We start from the raw sequence: 23,569 nt of genomic DNA on the forward strand, positions 1-23,569 counted from the left end.
ACAAGGACCAGGCCTACTGGGCTCTCAGCACCCTAGTTAGCAACCTTAGTTAGCACAGTGACTTTACTGTGTTGAGTTCAGGACACCACTACAGGAACAGAGTTAAAAGAATCTTGCTGCTGATGCTGAAGGATCAAGCAGCAATGCAAACTAGATAATTATTTGTTTACATGACAAATAACAGTCTCCATTTACTGTAAACCCTACTATTTATCACAATAACAAAATGAAAAACTCTCTAGACCAGGGGTCCCCAAACTACGGCCTGCGTCATTTGGTCTGGCAATGCCGGATCTGGCCCGCCTCCTCATACCAGAGAGCATTCAGTGTATTTTGTCATATATTGTATTTTCTGGTTTGTGGATTTCTCTTCAACCACCAGGGGGCTCTTGAGCAGATGTTAAACTAACTTTCCCTCAAATATATACTAGTCAGTCCCAGTCACCGTTTCACTCACGGTTTTTTCCATTTCCATTCTGGGTAAAAATCTATCTAAAAGCGACCGCGAATGTGTCGTAGTCAGCAACCCCCCCCCCCCCCCCCCCCCCCCCCCCCCCCCCCCCCCCCCCCCCCCCCCCCCCGTCGACAGTTTCAAAGACAGAACAGCCCCCCCCCCCCCCCCCCCGCCGCCGACAATAAGTTTCTAAGGTATCTTTCTCCAAAAACTAAGACCGGCCCCCGAGCAGAGAAAGGAACAGCTATGTGGCCCTCGCAGGAAAAAGTTTGGGGACCCCTGCTCTAGACTATTCTCTACTAATAGCACAATATTTAAAACCAAGTGTGGGATTTGTGAAACTTCAATGATGGGTGACTTTACAACTTGTATGATTTTGGATAACACTAGAATTGTTCTTTATTGAAGTTTCACAAATCAGATAAAGGTTTTACAAATCCCACACTTGGTTTTAAATATTCTGATATGAGTTGAGAATAATCTAGTCCAGATTTGAAGAGTCTAGGTGTTGTAGTTTTTTAGCTAGAGTAAATTAAAGATGCTGATTGCAGTGAAAAATTAGGTGGAATTGCCCTTTAGCCATTTCCCAAATTGGAAGCAGCAATTGGAAACCAACTTCAGCTTCATTCAAGCAAGAGGGGCTAACATACAGTTCTCTTAATGTTAATGATCAAATGCTCTCATAAATGATGGTGGCGTTGGCTGTAGGAGTTTGCTTTGCAATCGGTGGATCGCCAGATCGATGCCTGGTCTACTGCTGAGATTTCAGTTTGGTGTATTAAAGGCATTATTAAAAAAGAAACCAAAATATCACACCAGCATTCTGTTCTTTGTAAAAAATTATTTTGCAGTCTTGTTTACGCTTTTACATTGTAGATCTAAACATCAGCAAAATTTGTAATTTTGGCTGATTGCTACTGTTAAGTTTAGGGTAATTAACTGCTGGCAATATTACAATTTATTAAGAACTTTACAATTACTTATATTTTTACACTATATTTCTGTATTTTCTACATTCGTGACTGTCACAATTATTTAGGATATATGTTTATTCAGTTATGATAATGCCATGTATTTTCTACGGCAGTATAATGCTGTGAATATTCTGGTCAGTAACTGCTGGCATTTTACAATTTTTTACCGTAAATTTACTGACTTACAGTGCAATTTTGTATGGGTGTCAATGATTGTCATATTTATTGATAGCCAAAAGAATCATTAGTTGCAGTCCTGGCTGAGATATTAATGGAGCATCTAAATTAAATGAATCTACAATTTTAAAATAAATAATACAAGTCACTCTTCTCTCATTTTACTGAACTAAAGGAACAGCCTCTCACAATGATGGAAAAAAAAGTAGCTGTTGTCTTGAACTTGTCTACATATTCAGGCATTTATAATTACCGCAAAACATACAGCAAGCCTGTTAAAATAAATTCAATAGATCCTAAAACTAAGAAATATGAAAACTAAATGTAAATTCTATCCATCCAGATTGCAAACCATATTCTTGCAGTGAAATTTGTATTCTGCTCTATAAGTGGTGTGTAAGAAATCAGAATTTACATTTCTGCTGGACTATTATGTCCATTTTAATATGTCCCTCTCCATTCATGATCTGCGATTTCAGAGATTAGGGTAAGGACCCTTGGGTTCACTGACACGTTCTTCTTATTCTTCTTGGTTTCAACTTTTGTCCCCCGGTCTGGATTGATGTTTAGGAAGCACCTATTCAATACATGAAAATCAACCACTGTAATGAAATATGACTTCATCTAAATGAGGGAAGGAAAACAAAAGAATATTACCTCTGAATGAAATCAAGTGTGGAGGCCAGATGAGTCGGATAATGAATGTTGAAGCAAAAGTAACTTGCTAACATTAGACATATAGCGGATGTGAAGGTTGGTATTTGGTCATTCACAACATTGCCGTCAATGCCAAGCATAAAATTCTTGGAAGTATAACAGGAGGTTCCTGGCAAAAAATATTCCAGAAAACAATTAGTCTTATACAAACTTTAACCAGTGTAATATTTCTTTCTTAAAATTACTCAGTGAATATTCATATTTACTTACCACATACAATCAAGCATGGTGTGACAGGCAAGTTGTCCACTTTTACTTCTCCTGCTAGGCATGTCTCATCTACATAGTGGAAGAGGGTTTCCTCTTTGTCATTGAAATGAGACAGAAGGAGGAGGACAAGATCTTTCAACTCTTTAGAGCAGCCCTGGACCTGTCCTCTCAGAATATCCAGGTTTCGGACAGTTTGAAGAACTCGTTTAATTTTGTGGGCCGAGACAGTCCTTAAGTAGTCCAGAAGTCTTTTACCCTTTTTTTCGAGATTTTTATGGAAAGTCTCTAGTAGATTTACTCCAGTAAGCTCCTGGAAGTGGATCGTCATACCAATTTCCTGAAACAGGAAGGGCCACTCCTTCACCATAATTTGTAGGTCTTTTCCCTGGTTTATTTCTTTCCTTTGAGTGTAGTAGGTTCTCTGCATAAGATCTCTTATCTCGTCCGAATTTAAGTTATTTTCTTCACTTAGCATTTTCAATTTGACTTTTTTCTCTTTCTGTGTCTCTGCTGTCTCCTGGATTGGCATGACTTCCATGTCCCACTTTATACAACCGTAAATGTCCTGAACAGCTGCATTTTGCTCTGGTGGGACTGTGCCATCTTCATCTAACATGTTTTTACGCTTCCTTATTTTTGGTTTTGAAACCCGTCTCAAATTTTCTATACGATTTTGTAGTTGCTTGACGAGTGAATAATACCCTGGGCCCACTATATCACCTTCAATAATATCTTGGAGTGAAAGTGGATATTTTGCTATCAATTTTTTCGCCACTTCTGTGGTTTCTTGCTTGCGAGGAGAAGCACACACCTCCATCATTGAAGCAACAACAATCCGAATCATTTCTCTTCGAAGGTGGGGTTTCGGCCTTGCCTCATTCTCAAAACACTCAATCAAGTTCTCTGGAAACCTGTTCCAAGGAATTTGAAAAGTGTCAACCCAATCTACTGGCGTGGAATGTATAGAAAATGAAGAGGCAGACGATGTGCTGGTTGTAGAAGGAGATGACAACGACAGAGATGGCTCACTGGAAATTCCACTGGTCTGTGCTATATGATAAAAGGTATATAGTAATGAACAAAAGGTAAAGATAGGCTGCTATATCTCTGTAATAATGTACCTACTGGTTTGTTTCGAAGCTTTCAGTAACTTCCTTGCTTGAATTGGTGTTAGTACAGATCTCAGATCATTTTCATTAATATACTGAAAATCTTCATTGGTCTCCACCCCCAAAGATTCTAGTGTGTCCTCCAAAGTCTGTAGAGTTGAGACTGGGAGATCTGCCAACCCCTCATAAATAACCCTGCGTGTGAGGCTTCGGGAGTCATCATCCATATCTGAGAACAAAACAGTTAAAGAACTCCAGTTAACACAAAAATAACAACCTAAGACTTCTTCCAAAACATCATTAGTATGGCGGTGTCCAAACCTTCTGTCCTAAGGTGCAAAATATTGAAGTTGAAAGAAGTGAAGGGCCAAAGAAAAAAAGTGATAGAAAAAAAGAGGCTAAAAAGAAAAACTAATCAGTTTTTCTTACTCAACTGAGAAAAAGTGATCCACTATGGACATTTTAAAGGTCTCCAAAATTGAATAAATTCATTCAAAGTAAATCTGGGTGCAGCAGGGCTTGCTGGATACATGTGGTCCTCACAAGAGAATGCAAAAAGTTTTGATACTTTAAACTTTTAAATGTGTAGGCAATGTTTTGTGGTAATAGTTAATGTTTTCTGCATTCATTTTGCCTTAATTAAAACTAAAGACTCCATCAGTCATGCTGGATTAGTAAAACTGTTTCATTAGGGGATTATCGTCATTGGCAAAAGATAAAAGAAAAGAAAAACAGTCAAAAGGCTGCAAATGGGTCCTGGACTTAACTTTTCAAAACCCCGGTTTAATGTGACAGCACACTGTGTTTCAGTGGAACCATTTTGTTTCCATTCTTTATGTAAGATGGTAATGGATAGAAATCTATCAAGTCACAGATGTTTAGACACTGCATCTTTTCATCATCTTTCCTAACAGAGTACATGTGATACTCGGGAAGGAATTCTGCTATATACACCGAGACCAGAACATGGACAGTTTCATTATTTATCAATATAAGCTGTAGTTCACCAAACTCCACTGCCTCCATGCTCCCTGTTACAAGAAATTGGCCTTTTTTGTAAGACGTTCCCTTGTAGAGTATTTCAAATGAGACATTTGTGTTGGTCTCAGTGAAGTCAAACTGCCTAACTGCATCTTGAATTGATTTACTGTATAATGTTGAGTAAAAAGGAGAACCAGACTTAATCTGTAAGATAGTCTGACCGCTTTGGCCTGCTGAAACATAAGCCTGCAACATCTGATGTCTTTCAGAGAGGGTGAGGCAGAGATTTTTGAAATTCTTCAAATGTCTAGCACACCTCTTGAAATAACTGTGCTTACTTTCAAAACGCATTGTCCATAGTCTAATCAAGGGTCCAAATTTTATAATCAGAGCTGGATAGTGGCGTAAATAATGGTGCTTTGGTTTTAGATTACATTGTGGGAAAAGCGCTTTTCTTGTCTCCAAATACTCTTGAATAACAACGTCAAGATATGCAATCTGAGCCAAAGAAATTTTCTGAGCACATATCAACTCTACAGTATCTTTCAGCTGGAGAGTCAACTGCCACACATCATCTGCTGTATCTTGTACTTTGTCGCCAATAATGAGGGGCAACAGCCTTAGAAGGTTCCAGTTCTGCGTAGCCTGTCCTGAGAGCTTTGCTGCGTTATAAGTGACTTCACACGGCTTCGAGGAGGCATCAGAGTCACAATATTTGAACTGTTTAATGCGCCTGTTCAAAGTGGAGTAAGTGAACCATCCCTTTTTCTTAATTAAATATTTCAGGTACAATGCCAGGTCATAAGATACAATTCCCTCAAAGAGGTCATGACCTAGACAAGGAGGTAAACCTGGAAGACAGACATGAAAGTATTTCAAAGAATTAAATATTGACCTGAACTTTACACCTTCTACGTCCGGTTCCTCAGCTGTCTGGAGTTCATCAAGAGCAGAGTTGTACCTCTCAATAGTGCGGAGTGGTCCACACACATTTGGGTCCTCACCCTGAAATTCTGATCGGGTTATTAAGCAGTATCTGCAGAAATGCTGTGTGCGACTGAAATTTTCAGAGAACCCACCAATGCAATGTGAGCCTAGATTATCTCCAGCAATGCAAAATACAGTTCCTTTAACTACCGTTTCATCAACCATTACAATCCCAATTTCCTCCAACAGCCTCAGGTCTTCTAGTAACTCAGAAAGAACTTTAGAATGCCCAAATTCCTTGAAATCTTTTTCCTTGCACAATAAAACCAGTGACATGTGGTCTGTGTCAGACCGTACATGAAGTGGCAAGTTGGCAACAGACACATACACGGCTAATATCTTATGTCTCGTCTTTGCTGAGCCTAAAGGATTAACCACTTCAAATGCATCTTGGTACAGTATTAGCTTGAGACATGATGGATTCTCCACAAAAAAGTTGTTGAATTTGTATATCTGACCATCATTAATGTCACTTAAAATGTCTGAAGGAGACTCAGACGTGTGCTGCCTTGATTTCTTCCACAGATCAGACTCCAACAAACATTTCAAAGTCTTCCTCAGAGGAACATAGTAGGCAAACCTATCTGTTCTGTTTTCATCTCTTCCTAAAAATATTTTCTTAGGCTCAACATAGTTGAAGTTTTTTTTGAAGGTTTGCACTCTTGAGTGTGCTGTCCTCATCGGCCCAGTATGGCATATAGAGAATAGATCAGATCCCTTGACAGACTCACAAATGTTGGTGATGTCTTCATCTGATAATGGTGTCTCATTTTTTAGCAGTGACCAAAGTTTGCTCAAACAGTATGTCTGGCCCAACTCGTGTATATTTTGTATCTCCTCAACAATATTCTGGATGGTTGAAGCTGGTAATAGAAACTGCCCTTGCAATTTCAAGTAAAATAGAGAGACATTTCTAAAAAACAGATCACTGAAATCCTCAGTAATATCATTATCACTTTCATTTGGAGCTGTCTGTAAAATAATCTCATTTCCTTGCGACTCGATGTTATCTGGATCATTGTGAACAGATAATGACTGAGAACCAGAACATTTGTATGAGTCATGGATATTATCTGCAAGATCTCTGTGTTTCCGGGAAATGTGGGCAGTAAACGAGGACTTCACATGAAAAACTTTTTTGCATCCTCTGAAAGGACAATTCACAACACGCCCTTCCACAATATGATGCTTCAAGTGAGCTATTAGAGCCTTAGTAGTTTGACACTGGTGGTCACACAATGCCAACGAGCATTTAAAGTCGGTAACAACCGTTCCGACGCTACTAGGACCAGAGGTGTTGTGTTTCCGATAAAAATGAGCCTTCAACGCTTCATAACGCAAGAACGTGTCTTTGCAACCAGCAGCAGCGCATTTAAATAAACATCGCGGCTCATTTCGATGTAGCTTACAATGAAGTAAATAAAGTCTTAATGTTTTAGCCAAATTGCCACAGAAATTGCAAGTAAACATTTCCTTTGTAGATTAGTAAATTAGGGTTTAATCGGAGCAGGTCCTTACCTGGAAACGGCACGGGGCAGAACCTGAGAGGTGTCTTATTCCCTTTGAGTAAGACAGAGAGCAGCGGTTTTCTGCTCCGGAAGTGGCAGAAACGTGATTTATCTCTTATATATTTATTTATTTAATAGGTTATTTCAAAATGCTGTGCTATTTTAAATTTTAAAAATATGTATTTCATTTCGTAATAAAAATAAAATGAAATATATTTTAATTATTTTTTTCAGCACTGTTAACTTGCGTTTGGAACATGCGCACTTCACAAAAGACCCCGTTTAAGAAAGTGGGAGGAGTGAAAATTCTAAGGAAGTTAATAAGGGTAAACACAGTTGCGCAACCACACATTTTTCAGGTGGACGCGAAAACATAAATCGGCGCCCCACCCCCGTCAGAGGAAGGAGCGCTGTCTTGGGGGGCGGGGTGAAGGAGCGATGCTCACTCGCTCAACCCCCCCAGCCCCGAGGCAACGATACGTTCTCATTGTATGAAGAGGGTTACAATTAGATGTTTTGGAATTCTCGGGCTATTATATTTTCAAATCTTATTGTTTTTCACCAGTTTTTTTCCGTTTTATCTATAATTTCAGCCCTCACACCAGTCATTAATACAAGGACATTTGTGCTGCACTTCACTTTAATGCCAACAGGATCCTGTCAGGTGCTAATGTACAGGAGATGTGCCAAGTAGTTGGATCTGAATCTTTCACTCGAGTTGAAGGAAAATAGCACACTGGTGCTTGTCTGCACTTCTCCTTCAGAATACCTGGGTTCGATCGTCGGCACGTGGTCAAGATTAAATCTCTTCTGTTTTTGTCCTATGTTCTTGGTATTAAAGACAACTACGTCCTTATGTAAATTATATTCCGGACCTTTTTAGACAAGAGACCTCCCACCGTCAGACTGCATCATAACTAAACCGCAGTTAACATATCAAGCAACTTGGGTAATCGATTGCAACCGCTGTCCCGCTTGTGCTTAAATACTCAACAGAAAATGGAGAACTCTGTGTTTATGTAAGGATTGACGGTACATGTAAATTCTGTTAGTGGTGTAATATTTACGCACGATTTGATTGTTTTGAACGACACATTTTCATGGACACTAGGACTCAAGTCTCAGTGAGTGTAATGCTCTTCACACACTGTAGCTGCTATTATTCTATTTCTTTTTATTTAATCGGCGAATGAACAAAACACTGCGTATGGTCCTTACTCTGTTTATAAAACATGTCATGGGGACACATGAAGATGAGTGGGGAGGAGCGATCTTGTACGGGTGACGTCACTCAGAAACAATTCTCTGTTAGCCTAAACATGCAGTACCCTTGCGGTGGCTCAGAAGTAACACACAACAGAGAAGGTTCTTGACGCTGTAGTCACAGGTTCGAGTTTAGGTCTCACCACCCAAGATGCATGTCTTCACCCTCCCTCATTACCATTTACTGGTCCTATCAGACCACGTTCAATGAACGGTCACTAGAGCTTCTATTTATCTTAGAAATGTTGACTAGAACAGGATTCCCGAGGTAGGGAGTCGAAAGATGAAAATCATTGTGATGTGACCCCTGAAAGATATGGACAGTGGCGCAAAAAGTGGGTATGCAGTGTATGCAACGCATAGGGGCGCAGCATCCACCTGAATAATGTGCAGTTGCGCCACTGGGTATGGAGAACCTTATGAGTAAAAAGAGAAAGCTTGAATGAATAACTATGAATAAATATATTAATATTTCCCAATAAATGATTAAATAATGAAAGCAATTATTTTGCTAAGCAACTGTGTTGCATTGTTTTAAAATGCTTATGATTGAGTCACCCTATAACTATTTACTAAATACAATATATAGATTTATAAGCAGAACATTTTGAGAACCCCTGCACTACAAGTCAATAGAAGAGAGTAATATATTTTAAGATGTATTTGTAGAAATCAATTATTGTAATGTAGTTCTATGCAACATTTTGCTGATTAACTTCAACAAACTTTGTAATTTGGGAAATTAGTACCATTGATTATTAATTACTGGTAAAGAATACAATTTTTCTATGGATTTTACCATTTCTATTATTTTTACAATCCTTTTTTTTATTGCTCATGACTGTCAAGAATTCATGATATATATGTGTATTGACTTACGGTAGTTCCATGTACTTTCTACGGTAATGCAATGTTTTTGGATACGACGGTCAAACACTGTTGGTCTTTTACCATTTCTTACCATACATTTACTGACTTTCTTTGCAGTTTCGACTTACGGTAGTTCCATGTAATTTCTACGGTAATGCAATGTTTTTGGGTACGACGGTCAAAAACTGTTGGTCTTTTACCATTTCTTACCGTAAATTTACTGACTTTCTTTGCAGTTTCGACTTACGGTAGTTCCATGTAATTTCTACGGTAATGCAATGTTTTTGGATACGACGGTCAAAAACTGTTGGTTTTTTACAGTTTTTTACCGTAAATTTACTGACTTTTTTTACAGTGTGGCTCTGGCTTGCCGTTTAGCTCTAATGTCATCTTCCATCTCCCAGGATTGTATTATCATAATGTTTCTTTTGAACTATTTTCAGCTGCTTACCACTAAACTGAACACAATATATCCACAAAATGAACAAAGTTGTTTGGGTTTTGTAGAAAATAAATCTGTAAATCACTGAGGGTTTTCCATTTTCTCGGTATGAAAAATATTCAGTCTGTTGTCAGAAGCTACTGCAGGATATGGGACACTTTATGTGTTTTAATGAACTGTACTTCGTTAAGGCTTTACTTTTAATTAAAAGCAAAGCCTTCTGTTTAACAAGTTAATTTTGATTAATTAATTACACAGACTTTAATGAATTGAACATTTTCTTTTTATCTTTTTTTTAATATTCCGGAGTAACACTTTGGACACCACGGGAGCCCCATATTATAAACGACATGTCAGTGTTGATGCGGTGAGTGGTTTACGTCCCTCCAACTTAAATTCTGCTTAGGGCTTCAAACAACCTCAGTTCGGCTGACTAAGTAAAAAAAATAAAAATAAAAATGTTTTCTTTCCAAAACTAAAACAACCAACTCAGATGAACATTACATTCCGCGTCCACGGCTGTAGCCTTTTGCTGTTTTTCTTCCAGCGCCCTTTCAGTAACAGAGATGCACGCGGCGAGGCTCGCGCGCGCGCTCTCTCACACGCTCGCGCGCCCACAGATCCATCACGGCCTTGTTTGCTTCGCGCAGCTTCTGCTGGAGGCTCACCTCTACTCTCACCAGTCACGCTCCTCCTCCTCCTCCTCCTCCAGCAGCCGTCCTCATGGCAACGCACGCACGGAGGAGAGAGCAGCTTAGCAACGCAGAGACGGAGAGCATCCCCGCAGGTCGAGACAGCGCGGTGCCGTCGATATCACACTCGAGAGGGAGGAACGAAAGACAGGACGCAGCAGCGCTTCTGGAATCAGCTGAAGTCGACGTAAGCGTCACGTTTTCTCCTGATAAATAATAATAATAACACCTCTTGTTTTCGTTAACACTTATTGGATTTTGTCGTGATTGTAAGGCTCTTTACGTGTAAGCGCGTGTCCTCCTTGCTCGTTGCGGTGCGGAGTGATGCTGCATGTTTGTGAAGGCGATTGATCCGGTTTGTTTTCCTCGGCTCTCACAGGCGTGATGAAGTTCGTGGTGGTGCTGGTGGGAGCGGGCTCTCTCGCCTTCCTCGGCGCGGTCATCTGCATCATCGCCAGCGTCTATCCCCGAAAGCGCGGCGTGACCGCCGGCGATAACGGCACCATGACCTCGGAGGCGCTGATCCAGCCTCTGGAGTCCGGGTCGGTGGCTCACGCCGGGCCGCTGGGAGCTCTGCACGGCCCGGGCTCTTACGAAGTGGACAACGGGCTGGGCGGCATCGACCTGGAGGTCCCCACGCTGAACGAGCTGAATCTGGGGAAGGAGACGGCAGGCGGGTCGGCGAAGCAGTACAGCTTCAGTCGGCTGATTTGTACTCCTCTGCCTGTTGGGGAGTGCAAGACCAAAGATCTGAGGCAGAAACGGGAGCAGAAGCAGCAGCAGGCGGACGAGCCTCCGTACGGGAACGGCGGAGACGAAGACCTCCGGACGACCGCGGAGAACCTCCGGCAGATGGTCTTACAGCAGAACGACCAAATCCTCATGGACCAGCGGACCATCCGAGAGCTGACGGGAAAGCTGAGTGAGTGTGAGAGTGGCCTGGAGGACGAGAGGACCACGCCTGCGCGGAGCGTCGGGGTGTGGAGCGGGAACCGCCGCGTGATGGCCGGGGACGACGTGAGCTCTACCTCGGCGGCGCAGCTGCAGACGGCCCGGGCGGTGGAGGAGCTGGCCAGGGCCATTATGGACCTGAAGGACCGGATCGAAAAGCTAGAGGTATGTAGGCCTTCGTTGGAGGGCGTGGGGAGGGACATAAAAATGCCAAAATACATTTTTTTAAAAGTTGGCTAAACGTTCCTGTTGCCTTTCATAAAATATGTGACTTTGAAAGAAGAACAAGAAGATGTGTCTCTATAAAGTTCTGGAAAGGGCAGAAAATGGGGGACAGTGATTACCCCGGAGTGACACTCTAAAACCAAGTCATGATATCATTTTTATCGTGGAAAATCAAAACTTTACACAACCCAAATCTTTTGATTTCAGTAATTAGGTGATTGGAACAAATGGTATCCATAATTTTTGAAAGAAAGTCCTTTTAATTATTTTTCTTCCCCAATTCTTGGTTTTATTCAGGCCATTTCAAAAGACAAATGTTTTTTTTAATAACCTGTCATATATCTTACCTAGTGTTTCCCGTAATCATTAATTACAAAAATTGTAATCATCAAACCTTCAATCTAGTTTCGAAACACAAAAGGGGAATTTTTTAACGCTTTTGAGGCCGTTTCACCTCCTTATAGATTAGCATAAAACACAGTGAAGCCTCGACTTGATTATTCTACACTGGTTACTAATTCTTTAGCTAAAGTAGTTTTTAAAATTTCCCGTTTTGTTCTTGTCATTAGAGCTGGATGTATAGTTGTGTTCATAGGCGTAAATCCCGGGAGGGGAGGGGGGGACTTGGAAAAGTCTAGAAATCACCCCCCCCCCCCCACCCCCCCACCCGAAAAAAAAATAATTGAAGAAACGTTTGCATTTAAATAAAATCAATATGAAAAGGCAAAAGAAACAAAAAACGAAATAAATCTGCCATTTATCTCAGAAAAAAATAAGAATTAATTTTTAGGTCCCCCCCCTACCATTATTAGAACAATGGTTCAGTCCAAAGTGTGGGCGGAGCAACAGCTGCCGAACGGCACAGGCTGTCAGAGTGAGTAGCTAACTGTTAGCTGTGGCTCTGCATCACAAGTAAAACCCCCTCCAGTAAGTAAATACTTACAGCAAAAGACATGTAAACATTTTATTGACTTTCACTGCTCAGTGGGAAGAAACACATTAACAATAAAAATCAGACTGCAGTTTGTTATTTCGGTACTTTGACTGAATCTTGATAAGCTGCCTCATTAGCAAAACTGCTACACTGCTTTCATAGACCTGAGCTTTTTTGTCAAAGGTAGCAAACATCTCATTCATATTTAGCTCTTTAACTTTTGGTTAATTAGAAGAGTTTGAAACGGGAGGGAGCAAGTGGACCCGGCTCTGTGTGTGGGAGCCGAGAACAGATAGAAATTGACAAAAAGTTATGACTTTATTTCTCACTGTCTTCAACGTAGAGCCTTTAAAACCACAAAATAAAATCGGAATATTTTTCTATATAAACTCTCGTGCTTCAAGTGCTCCCTTTAAGTTATGATACTCCCCAGATATTAATTTCTATCTCCGTCACCCAGGACATGACGAAACTAAAAAAGGCTTAAAAATAAAGCAACTTAACAAGTTATAATTTAAATAGGCCATAACTTGTATTGGGAGCCATTACAATAAATCAATGTTAATGAGGAATTTTATTAAGAGCAGTTACTCGTTAAAGCTTTTGCATTTAGAACCTTAAATTTTTGTAAAGGTGTAGCAGAGATTAGATCAGTCAGACTGAGTAAAACTCGTATCTAAGCAACATTTGAATTTTAGTTTTACTTCTCTGCAGGCTGCTTACTGAGAAAAAAAACAACCATTTGATGTGCATTACTAGTCATTTTTGGTCCTGCAGCTTGAATGTGGTTTATAAACTTTTCAATGGAACTTCGCCGACCCCCTCAAAATTGCTCTTAAGAAATTTTCCTGTTTATGGTCCCCCCCAAATGATGAGATGGGATTTACGCCCTTGGTTGTGTTTTTAACATTCATAGCAAATTTTAAAGTCGGTTCATTATTCAAAGACAGTTTGACGTCTGTACGCCGCATGGAGTCAAGCGCCCCCTGCTGGCCTGGAGGTCCGAAGTAGCATCCTAGTTTGCTTATGCATTGGGCAGCTGCTGGAAAATGAGGCTAATATATTTTGAGCGAGAGAAATAACTGAATCATCTCACAGGCTGCCTGTCCGTCTTTATTCCTCCCCCTCCGCTCTACAAACCAACTCGTCTTGACACAAATGTCCATCATGCCTTGCTCCCACTCCCACAGACTCGGGGGAAATCTTTCCATGTAAGCCGGCCCTCACATCCCAGCGCGCCCCACCTCCCATTATGTCGGCCGCCTGCTCAGCATCCAACACTCGGACATTGTCGTAAATAAAACATGAAGCTGGCCGGACGGGATAAAGGCTGCTGGAGATGGTTCGGGGTTTAGAGACCGAAGGCGTGTGCGTGCGTGTTCTGAGATTGAGAAACAGAAGACGTTTATCCACACACACGCACGCATGTTTTGTTTTCCCACCTTCACATCGACTTCCGTTCATTTCTGAAGCCTGGCCCTAACGCTAAACCCAAAATAAACTCGCATCAAAACTTTGCTGTCGACGTCACCCAACCCAAAAACTGCAGCTCTTCTTATCGCGTCGGACCTCATAAATCCATACAACGTTGGGGAAAAATGGGCCTTGCAAGGTGGAGAAAGTCTTAAGCACACACTCGTACACACACAGAAGCCCTGCTGCATCGCTGCCAGCCCTCGGTGAGCGCAGTCACAAGGTTGTCTCCATCAGTGTGAATTTATATCCTTGATGTGGAGATACACCGCCTCAGCAACTCTCTTGATATTACACATCGCCCTCGCAAACGTCTCATCCACTCCTGCGGATTTGCCTCTGTTTACATCAACCTCGCAGACACGTTATTTATTATTTTCTGCAGCTTATGCTCTGCATCTTATTAACGGCTTGAGTGATTATCAGTACGGCAGCAGCTCATTTTAAAACACTTACTTTGCAAAAAAAATAAAAAAAATAGCAGCTTTAGGAAGTGTGTTTTCCCCCCCTCATATCCAGAAATTGTAGACAACCACTGACCAATAAAATGAGTTTAGAACATTGTTATGTGTAAGATTTAATCTTAAGAAAGGCTTGACACAATGAGGTTTAATCCAAAATCTGTCATTATAAGGTCATGGATCAAACCAAACAAATGGCTTGATGGAAATGAAATCCTATAACATCAAATGAAGAGCCCATAAAAAACTTAGTTCCACTCCAGATACAATTTCTGAGAAATAAAAATGTAAAAACTTTAAAGGTTGTTCAAATCGAACAACCGGGGATCAGATTTAACGTTTTAAATAAGAGCAAAGATGCTGGAGGGTTTCCTTAAGTTGAGCCACTCAGTTAGGTCGAAAGTTAATATCAGTTTATTTGTAAGGTTTGTAATTTTCATATCATCTGTTGTCCAGGTTTATTATGTCATCCATACACGCAAATGTCTTACGGAGCTAAATTGGGGCCATGATGTTTGTTCAAAAGAAAAACAATTTGTACCTGAAAAAATAACCCAAACCGGAAAAAACATGTTTGAAATTGAAAAGAAGATTTGAAACTGAAAAAAAAAAATTTCAAAACTGCTTTTCAAATTCAGATTTTGTTTTTCAGTTTCAAAATGATATTTCAGCTTCAAATTTTTTTTCCAGTTTCAAATTTTTTCTCTTTTGAACAAACTTTATGGCCCCAATTTAGTGCCATAGATTCTTCTAACTTTTCTGTTTGGCCTTGCATAAAGGTCATCAAGCTGAAACTGCTGGTAAAAGCCTTGTCTTTGTTTCTACATAATATATGCCTTTTAGTACAACTGTTGTTTTCCCTTCTTCTTTGTTAACTTCTGTACGTGTCTGACCTTTTGCTTCTCCGCACTGCTAAAGAATAATATCTTTCCCCTCCACTCTACAGGCGGAGATAGGTCCCGGAGCCCTGAACCTCACAGATTCTTCGGTCGTCGGTAGCAGCGGTAGCAACGGCGGCAGCAACACCCAGACCGGGGACACTGGCAGGACTCCAGCTTTGTCGGCCGGCGGTTCCCCATCCCCAGCAGCGCGGGGTGCCCCGGGGAGCCGTGGTCCTGCTTCCCCGCACTCCCACGGCTCCCGGCCGACCTCTTCCAAAGGTTCCCCCGGCCGGGGCAAGAGCGTCTGGAGGGTGGAGGACCTGGAAGGGGAACTGGAGAGGAAGATAAAACTGCTGAAGAAGGAGCGCCAGGGCATGAGGAAGGAGACGCAAGATCAGCACGAGAAGATCGACAAGGGCATCGACTCCGTCAACCACCGCATCATGGAGCTGGAGCACAGTGAGTGTCTGTGGGAGTAAACCGATACCCGCGAGGAAGCGGATAACCGCATCCGCGCGCTCTGACATGAAAGCACCAAGAGCGGCGCCCGAAATGAAAGTTTAACGAGCGCCGCGGGTGAACTGGGTCATCACAGCAGTGGAAAACACACTCTGTGGATGAAAATAAGATGGCTAATGAGGGCTGAGGGTTGGGAAATGTCAAGCAGGGAATAATACAGCTATAAATAGAGTTCATTAAGTTTGGATTTAATTTCGTCGTTTAAACCTCTGTTTCGTCAGGTCTCAAGGCAGAAAACCACTGGAAAACCGAAAAATGATAAATAGGTACATTTCAAACAAAAATCTAGGAATTTAAAGGATAAAGAGAGAGATTAGCAACGGCAGGAAGCTTCAAGAACACTTACCTAATCCCCGACAAGGTGCAGTAGCCGTGGGTCCTCATTCATCCTTTATCTCGTCAAAAACACAATTTCCAGCGCACAATGCTATTTTATTCTCCATTTAGACCCAAAAACCACAGACATTTTCTAAATTTCACCCTCAAACGGGAGGGGGCTATTTTTTGTGAATTGATCAGATTCTGCCCGGAGTTTCAACCGCCCCCCAGACCCAAAACAACCTAATTAATTGAAACGTGCGTCCTCAACAATGCTTTGGCCAATACTCTTGTCTACCATTTTACTTGTCTCCTAAACAATATGACTAAGTGACCTGATCAGTGACCCAAGTTTTCACTAAAAGTAAAAGAGGACGTCGTCACCCTTTCTTTTCTTACAAGAGAGAATTGTTCAGCTCTTTGGAAAAGTGGTGTAAATAAATCGGTTGTTCTGGTGTAGAAACAAAAGTAGCGCTACCAATCACTCTTATCGATGATGTATCAATGCTTTGCTGCTACAGCTGATAAACTACCCCGAAGTTGAGCAGTTAGCTGGAGGTTAGCTACCGCAGCAGACATCCCAACTAATTAGCCACCTAATGTGTGTGTTACTCTATGAGGAGCAGATTGGTAAACAGCTGCAATGTGCACAAAACGGTCTTAAGCACTACCATTCAAATTAGCAGATGTTTATTCTGGATTTTTTTTTTTTAGGTTTATATATGAAAATAACAATGAATAAATGACAAATAAAATTATAACAGCAATAATAAAGTTGTTAATTATTAATATTATTTTAAAAATAATTTTAGCTTGAATTGAATCCATCAAGATTACCAATTGTAGTTAATTGGCTATATTAAATAAACTCAGCTGAAGTTGAGGAGGGACAGAAAGAAGGAAGGGTACAAGGAAGGAAAGGATGTAGGACATAAACAAAGGAAGGAAGGACTGGAACAACAAAGAGGAAAGATGGACTGAATGGAAGAATGAAGGACAGAAAAAAAGGAAGAAGGATAGAAATATTCAGGAGTCAAAAAAGAAAGAGTGTAAAGAAATAGTGACACAAGGAATGAAGGAATGGAAGAAAGAACACAACATTTAAAGTAATGGAGCATGGAGTAAAGCCTGGAAGAACAAATATTTTTTTTCCATTCTCTTATTTTCATTTTCCACATTGATCCAGTCCTATAAGAAAATGCTGAAATGAAACCTTGTACTTTCCCAAACTTTCTAAGACTGGATAAGAAGAGAAAAATGCCTTAATGGTACTTTGATACTTTGAATGAATTTAAATAACAAAAGTTTCTGCAATGAGGGTAAATAAACTATTACGGGAAATTACTGAAATAAATAGGTTTGTCACTGAAGTAAACACCTGTCAGCCCCTCTTTCTCATTGCGTCTTGCTCTCTGACGACCTCTCTTCATTTCCCTTGCTCTGTGTCTCCAAAGCACTGACAGAGCCTTCGTTTCCCGACGGCTTCGTCCTCTCCTTCCCCATGCGGACCAGCTACATGCACGGCCTGGTGAGGAGAGAGATAACCGAGATGTACGCCTTCACTGCCTGTGTATGGCTCAAGCCCAAAGAGGGGGGCATCGGGACCCCTTTCTCGTACTCCGTGCCCGGGCAGCCCAACGAGCTGGTCCTGCTGCAGGGAGTCCACAATCCTGTGGAGCTGCTCATAAATGACAAGGTAGAGAGAGCTTTTCTCACCCCTATCAGTCGTTAAATGTTGCTGAACCCTCAGGGATGCAGCGATCCACTTTCTCCGATACCGATGCCAATATCTGAGGTTTAGTCTCAACCGATACCGATCCGACAGGGCTGGAAATGACACGCTACGGAAGAATTTTGCTGAAGTTGAGCAAAGTAAAAGTTGAAGGTAAAAGGTGTCCTAGAGGTTTCTTTGAGCTAAAGCTAAATAACGATGGGCCTCGCAGCCATGGGGGTTTTAACACCCACGCCTTCCACGGTGAGACGTTTGAACACTTTTCATGCAGTTTAGCTAAAAAAAAAGCTGCGTTTCTGCGTCGTCGTCTTCGTGCCACCAACCTGAGTGTGCGCTGAAACCGATGTGAGCGCTCAAGTCTTTGTAAGCAAACAATAACTTGTGGTGTCGCGCGTTTTATGTTTCAACATTCGGTCGCTAAATTTGCGACGTCGGACACGTTGCGCTCCTCTCTTGACGTTCCTGCTTCTCATGTATGGAACACCAAGAGGGCCAAAAAGTTGTGCGATTTTTTTTATTTTTTATGTCTCTGTTGTATGAAAAGTACTTTGTTAACATGCAAGCAACTGCGTTCGCAACCGAAAGCGTAGATAAAAAAACCTCACCACCAGCGATTAACAGACGGATTGTTTTCATCCAATCAGAAAGACAAAATAATACTTGAACTCTGCATTCTTATACTGTGCAGTTAAGCATGTACGCTTACTTTGTGCATTTCATCACCTCTATATTTGTTAAGTTACTACATGATGTGATAGCCATATGATAGCTACCTGCCTCACTTTGATTAAAGTAGAAGAAAATGTCAACAAAGACAACTGTTACTATTTACAGCTGCAGGAGGTGAAACAAACGTTATTCGCCACCATCACGTTTTTTTCTTGTTTCTTTTTTACCTTCAGGTGGCACAGCTCCCTCTGTCCCTACCCCAGAATGAGTGGCAGCACATCTGCGTCAGCTGGACCCTGCGAGACGGGGTGTGGAAGGCCTACCAGGGGGGCAAGATGAAGGGCAGAGGAGAGGGACTGGCTGCCTGGCATCCCATCAAGCCTGGAGGAGTCCTTATACTGGGACAGGAGCAGGTGGGCTGGACAGATGGATGGAGAAAATGTTGGAGAATAGGCCATTTTTGTGGAAATGATGTTTTTGTAATGAATGAATGAATAACAGCTACAGACACAGGGTGTCAGCGTGTCCTCAGAAACGTCTTACATTCATGTATCTAAAATTAAGGCTGCAAGATGTCTTGAATGCGTTTTCAAAAAGTGTAAGTTGGCCTTAAAAATGTTAATCATAATTCTTAAATGTTGTTGTGGCGGGACTTTTAAAGCTGTAGTATGTGACGTTCATAGAAAAAATGATCTGTCTCATAACAAACTGTCACGACATGGCGACAGTCTAAACAAATATGCATCTTTGTAAAAGTGACACACTGCAGCATTAATCTGCTACATTCTATGTTGTTTTTTTTCCCTGTCAGGCAAAAGTTTGAATGCCACAGAAATCTTTAACTGAAAAAACCAACAGGTAGACTACTAAACACGAGGTGGTTTAGGCCACCTCGTGTTTAGTAGTGGCTGCTAATATACCCTCGCTAGCTAGCTAGCTAGCGACCTTTTTTTTATGTATGTCATGAGGTAGCGTAAATTTGACGCCGGTTGGCCGGACAACGTTCGTCTTAATCATTGGCTCACTTCTGTTGCCCATCCACACGAGGCTGGGCGCAATCTGTGCAACAAAACCTTTTTCACTGTGTGGGTTAATGTGGCTGTAGAGAGAATCACAAAACATGCTGTTTTCTAATGTAAATTTCTGTCACTTTAAGACCATCAAACGTCCGCAGAAACCCTGTAGACAGGACTTCTGATCAGCAGATGAGTAGCCGGTGCCTCATGAACTTCAGCGGTGCTGATCCGTACAGCTGGTTGCCACCCTCCTTCATTAGTCAGTCAGCTACGTTACGTAACCAGGATAAAATCTTGTGTTATCCCTCCTCGCTGCTGTCAAAGAAAAAAAACCCAACGCTCATTCTGCGTCGCATCGTCCTTTCGTTGTACATGTAAAGAACACAGCAGGGCTTCCAATTCAATAAAGCGATGCGCCAATGCTAAACAAGTTGATTTGATGGGTAGGTTTTCGATGGCACTAGCACTTTATTAATCTCTGCTGTAAACAGCTGATGGATTGTTGTTGTGTGGATGTGTTGACTAGATCTTATTGGAACCCCCCCCCAACCCACAACCACAAGAGGCAGCCCTGGAGTAGAATAAAGATTTTTAATCTTATTTCTGTAGAATCATCATAAATCAGTGCTTCTGAGCGAGGCTTGGGATTTTGATCCCTTTTCATTACTGTTTAACCGGGTCAGAGGACACAGTAGTAGACCGGTTTCCTGACAGCATCGCAGCGCGACAGACTTACAGTAGGTCAGTGTAAGCGTGAGTTGATGACGATGATAAAAAAGGATTAAAACACAGTTTGGTATAACTCCGATGATCGTCTTTTAACCTCTCTTCCTTGATGGTCACAGTTTTTTGTTATTCAGACAAAATGTAAATCCTGCATAAAGGAGTATAAAAAAGTAGCTCATAATTATTTTTCTTAAGATCCGAAGTAAATAAAGGGTCAGTATCGCTGATACCAATACCGATACCAGTATCAGTATCAGTGCTCTTTATTATTTAGATCTGATGTATCATCAAGCTTTTGACATTTAGGTGTTTTTGTAGGCTTTCCTTTTAATTATTTTGTTAAAGCCTTAGACGGAATTTGGAAAAAGTTTATAGGTGCCTATAAAATACGTTATTAACATGTCAGCATGACAAACAGAAAAGTAGAACAAGTTTTTGTGCATTTATTCCCAAATAAAGTGCAAAAAAAATTATAATATGAGAGCAAATCAAAACAATTTTGTTTTCGAGTTAAGGTTGAGAAACTGCGATATTAAAATGAAATACATATTTCAACAGGGAATCTGAAACTAAAGCATCAAGCTGATATCAATCCGATACTGATAGCAATATTTTCGATATTTTGGATCAAGTCACCCACTTCTACTGTATATAAGAGTCGCAGACAAATGAGATACATTTCCGTCATTTCCTACATTTTTTATGCTTTTCTAGCATAACTGCTTATAAGTTTGTGCTGCTAAAAGTTCAGTGGATGAATATATTTGGCAAAGAACTGCTTAAGATGAAATAAGCAAACATTCAACTGGCATTCAGCCATTTAGATTAGATTAGATAGCATTTATTGTCATTGAACAGAATTCAACGAAATTTCCATTGCAGCTCCCGTGCAAAAGGTCAAATATATACAGTAAAAATAAGCAAACACACAATAATAATAATAACAATATATACAACTAAATTAACTAAAGGCACTCAACCACACCAAAGAAGTAGCAGCAGGTCCAATTATGGCAAAGTACAGATGATGTGACAGTGCAAAGTGCAGAACAATATGGCTGTGTGGGGGTGGGGGATATGTATGTGTGACTGCGAGGTTATGATATGTGTGGGAGGGGGGGGCGGCAGAGAGTAATGGCTCTGACGGCTGTGGGGAAGAAAGTGTTTCTCAGTCTATTTGTTGTAGTCCGTATATTCCTGTACCGCGTGTTGGTCACAATTGTTTGTTTTTTCTACCCCAGGACACGCTAGGCGGGCGTTTCGACGCCTCCCAGGCTCTGGTTGGGGAGCTGTCCCAGTTCAACCTGTGGGACCGGGTGCTGAAGCCCGCCGAAGTGGCCGCTCTCGCCGACTGCAGTTCCTCGGCGCTGGGCAACATCGCCCCCTGGACCGATCAGGACATAGACGTCTACAACGGCGCCACCAAGGAGTCTCTGGACCCGTGCCACGCCGCCCAGAGATCCAGCCCCTCTGGCCCCAAGCAGTGAACGCTTCACAGTGGGGGGGAGGGAGAAACCAGCCAAACACGGCTCTGTTTGGCGGTCTACGTAGGAGTCCATTCTGATGTTTAAAGGTGTACCAAACCAGAGTTTAGAGTATATTTTGCTTCAAGGCGGGCGGGGAAACTTCCTGGTCAACTGAACGGTTTGTGCTACCGAGCTGTAAAGAGTGGTGTGTTCGTTTTGTTCTTTGTGTTGGTGTACACGCACATGTGTTTACTTCTGCAGCGAGACACAGCGCCTTCAGTCACAGAATCGCTTGCAAAGGCAGCACAGTGGATCATCTTCTGGCTTTTACAGTTTCAATGAGGACGTTTCTTATAGCAAAGCTGCGTTTCCATTGACCATAAGAGTGCGCAAAATGGAATTAGCCTAGTGGAAACTAGAGGCAATTTCCCTGAAACTTACGTTTTCCAGTAAAAAACGTTTTGCGATAGGATGAGTTGCAAAATTTCGCAATACTACAGCAGGAACACTGTAGGTGGTATGAGGACGAATACGGCATGTCTTTTATTGACTTATTGTGCGAACAAACGTATTCGCGTGATTTCAATGCCGTTACTTATTTGACGGCAACACAGCAATTGCGAAATTGTGTTTCTTTTCCCGACAACTGGCAGAAAATCGAGACATTTTTGCGCACATTTGCAGTGGAAACGCAGCCGGAGACGCGTCTTGTCATGTAACCTTAGGGGATTGTACAGGCTTTGTGTGGTTATGTTACGTAGGAAGCTGCAGTTATTCCGTTCCTAAGGTCTCTCAGGCGGCACAGTGACACCAGGTTCTGTCTCCGCTCGTCACGCTCGTTTAAAACGCTTCAAATGAAACCTGACACGGCGTTTGTGCTCATTTTTTTGACTTTTTCACTAAGATTATAAAATAAAGAGTTGTTTTTTGTTTTTTCTTTGCTTTTTGTTTTTTATTTTTTAATGTACATGATTCTGTTGAGTAATTGTGATTTTAGATTTTCTATAGCGCACACCACAACTTAGTAAAACGTTTGACTCTCAATGTGCAAGTGTGAAGTTCCTCTTGGTAATGTCGCTCTGTCCCAGTCCGCTCTCCTGCTTCGCCCTTAAGAACGTCTCATACTTCACCGTCCCACCGTTCAGGGGACGAATTAAAATCTGCTGCTGCACAACACATGTATCTCTTCTGACTTCTAAAAATAAACACTTTGCCTCCCTGACTGCGCGTCGGACACAAGGCGGTCGCGGCATGTTTGGTGAAACTGTGATGCTCCCTGAATGTAAAACCAGATGAAATAAGTATGTCTGCATGAGTGTTTCCTGTTTGTAAAAAGAGAATTGAAAAAGACAAACTTGCAAATGAGTCAGATTTTCCCATTAAGAAATATTTCAGTAGGAAATTATAACCTCTCAGAGAAAATGCTTAATGGATTGATTGGACTGATTCTTGAGTTATGAAGAAATCTGTTATATAATTGGCTGTTATGTGGAAGAAGAAAAAAAAAAACGCCTTTATCTCACTGAAGAAGAAAAAAGAGACAACAAGCAAATAAACAGAAAAGATGCTTTTGAAACGCTGCACCCTTTCGTCCGCTGTTGTGTCTGATTTTCTCAATTTCCCATTTCCACTGACTTCACACTGTAATAGGAGAGTTGCATGTTTATGCATATCTAGCTTTTCCCTTGAAGTCGAAATCACACGTAACCTGACAAAATTAGAGCAATCATTTTTCAAATAGTGTTTTAATTTATTCAGAGGGGAAAAAGAAAATCTATTCAAAACAACAAGACCAATTATCTAGTCAACACTAT

General features: G+C 41.3%; 2 protein-coding genes across 3 annotated transcripts; one reads left to right on the forward strand and one right to left on the reverse strand.

The window, feature by feature from the left end:
• Window positions 1-1,750: 1,750 nt before the first annotated feature.
• Window positions 1,751-7,195, reverse strand: LOC116719352 (uncharacterized). The gene is made up of 5 exons (XM_032561852.1): window positions 7,128-7,195; window positions 3,658-3,870; window positions 2,533-3,582; window positions 2,263-2,431; window positions 1,751-2,182 (listed from the first exon to the last, which is right to left on the reverse strand). Exons 2-5 carry the CDS (start codon window positions 3,866-3,868, stop codon window positions 2,047-2,049), a joined length of 1,566 nt encoding a protein of 521 aa, XP_032417743.1. The 5' UTR covers window positions 3,869-3,870; window positions 7,128-7,195; the 3' UTR covers window positions 1,751-2,046.
• A 2,831-nt stretch (window positions 7,196-10,026) lies between these two features.
• nptxrb (neuronal pentraxin receptor b) lies at window positions 10,027-23,285 on the forward strand. 2 transcript variants are annotated; one of them, XM_032563737.1, is made up of 6 exons: window positions 10,027-10,571; window positions 10,764-11,500; window positions 15,375-15,768; window positions 17,601-17,842; window positions 18,781-18,960; window positions 21,531-23,285. In XM_032563737.1, exons 2-6 carry the CDS (start codon window positions 10,769-10,771, stop codon window positions 21,774-21,776), a joined length of 1,794 nt encoding a protein of 597 aa, XP_032419628.1. In that variant the 5' UTR covers window positions 10,027-10,571; window positions 10,764-10,768; the 3' UTR covers window positions 21,777-23,285. The 2 variants fall into 2 exon arrangements, with proteins under 2 accessions (XP_032419628.1, XP_032419629.1); XM_032563738.1 differs by lacking the exon at window positions 10,027-10,571 and having other exon boundaries at window positions 10,585-11,500.
• The last annotated feature ends 284 nt before the right edge of the window (window positions 23,286-23,569 follow it).

This window comes from Xiphophorus hellerii, chromosome 5 (genome assembly GCF_003331165.1).
Source record: "Xiphophorus hellerii strain 12219 chromosome 5, Xiphophorus_hellerii-4.1, whole genome shotgun sequence".
In the NCBI taxonomy this organism is placed as follows: Eukaryota; Metazoa; Chordata; class Actinopteri; order Cyprinodontiformes; family Poeciliidae; genus Xiphophorus; species Xiphophorus hellerii.

Excerpts from the sequence above, each read along its gene's own strand:
- LOC116719352 (XM_032561852.1), bottom strand. The coding sequence starts at position 3,868 with ATGGATGATGACTCCCGAAGCCTCACACGCAGGGTTATTTATGAGGGG. Across the intron at positions 2,432-2,532 it reads ACCATGCTTGATTGTATGTG|GAACCTCCTGTTATACTTCC; the intron begins GTAAGTAAATAT and ends ATTTTTTGCCAG. Across the intron at positions 2,183-2,262 it reads ACACTTGATTTCATTCAGAG|GTGCTTCCTAAACATCAATC; the intron begins GTAATATTCTTT and ends TGTATTGAATAG.
- nptxrb (XM_032563737.1), top strand. The coding sequence starts at position 10,769 with ATGAAGTTCGTGGTGGTGCTGGTGGGAGCGGGCTCTCTCGCCTTCCTC. Across the intron at positions 11,501-15,374 it reads ACCGGATCGAAAAGCTAGAG|GCGGAGATAGGTCCCGGAGC; the intron begins GTATGTAGGCCT and ends TCCACTCTACAG. Across the intron at positions 15,769-17,600 it reads CATCATGGAGCTGGAGCACA|CACTGACAGAGCCTTCGTTT; the intron begins GTGAGTGTCTGT and ends GTGTCTCCAAAG.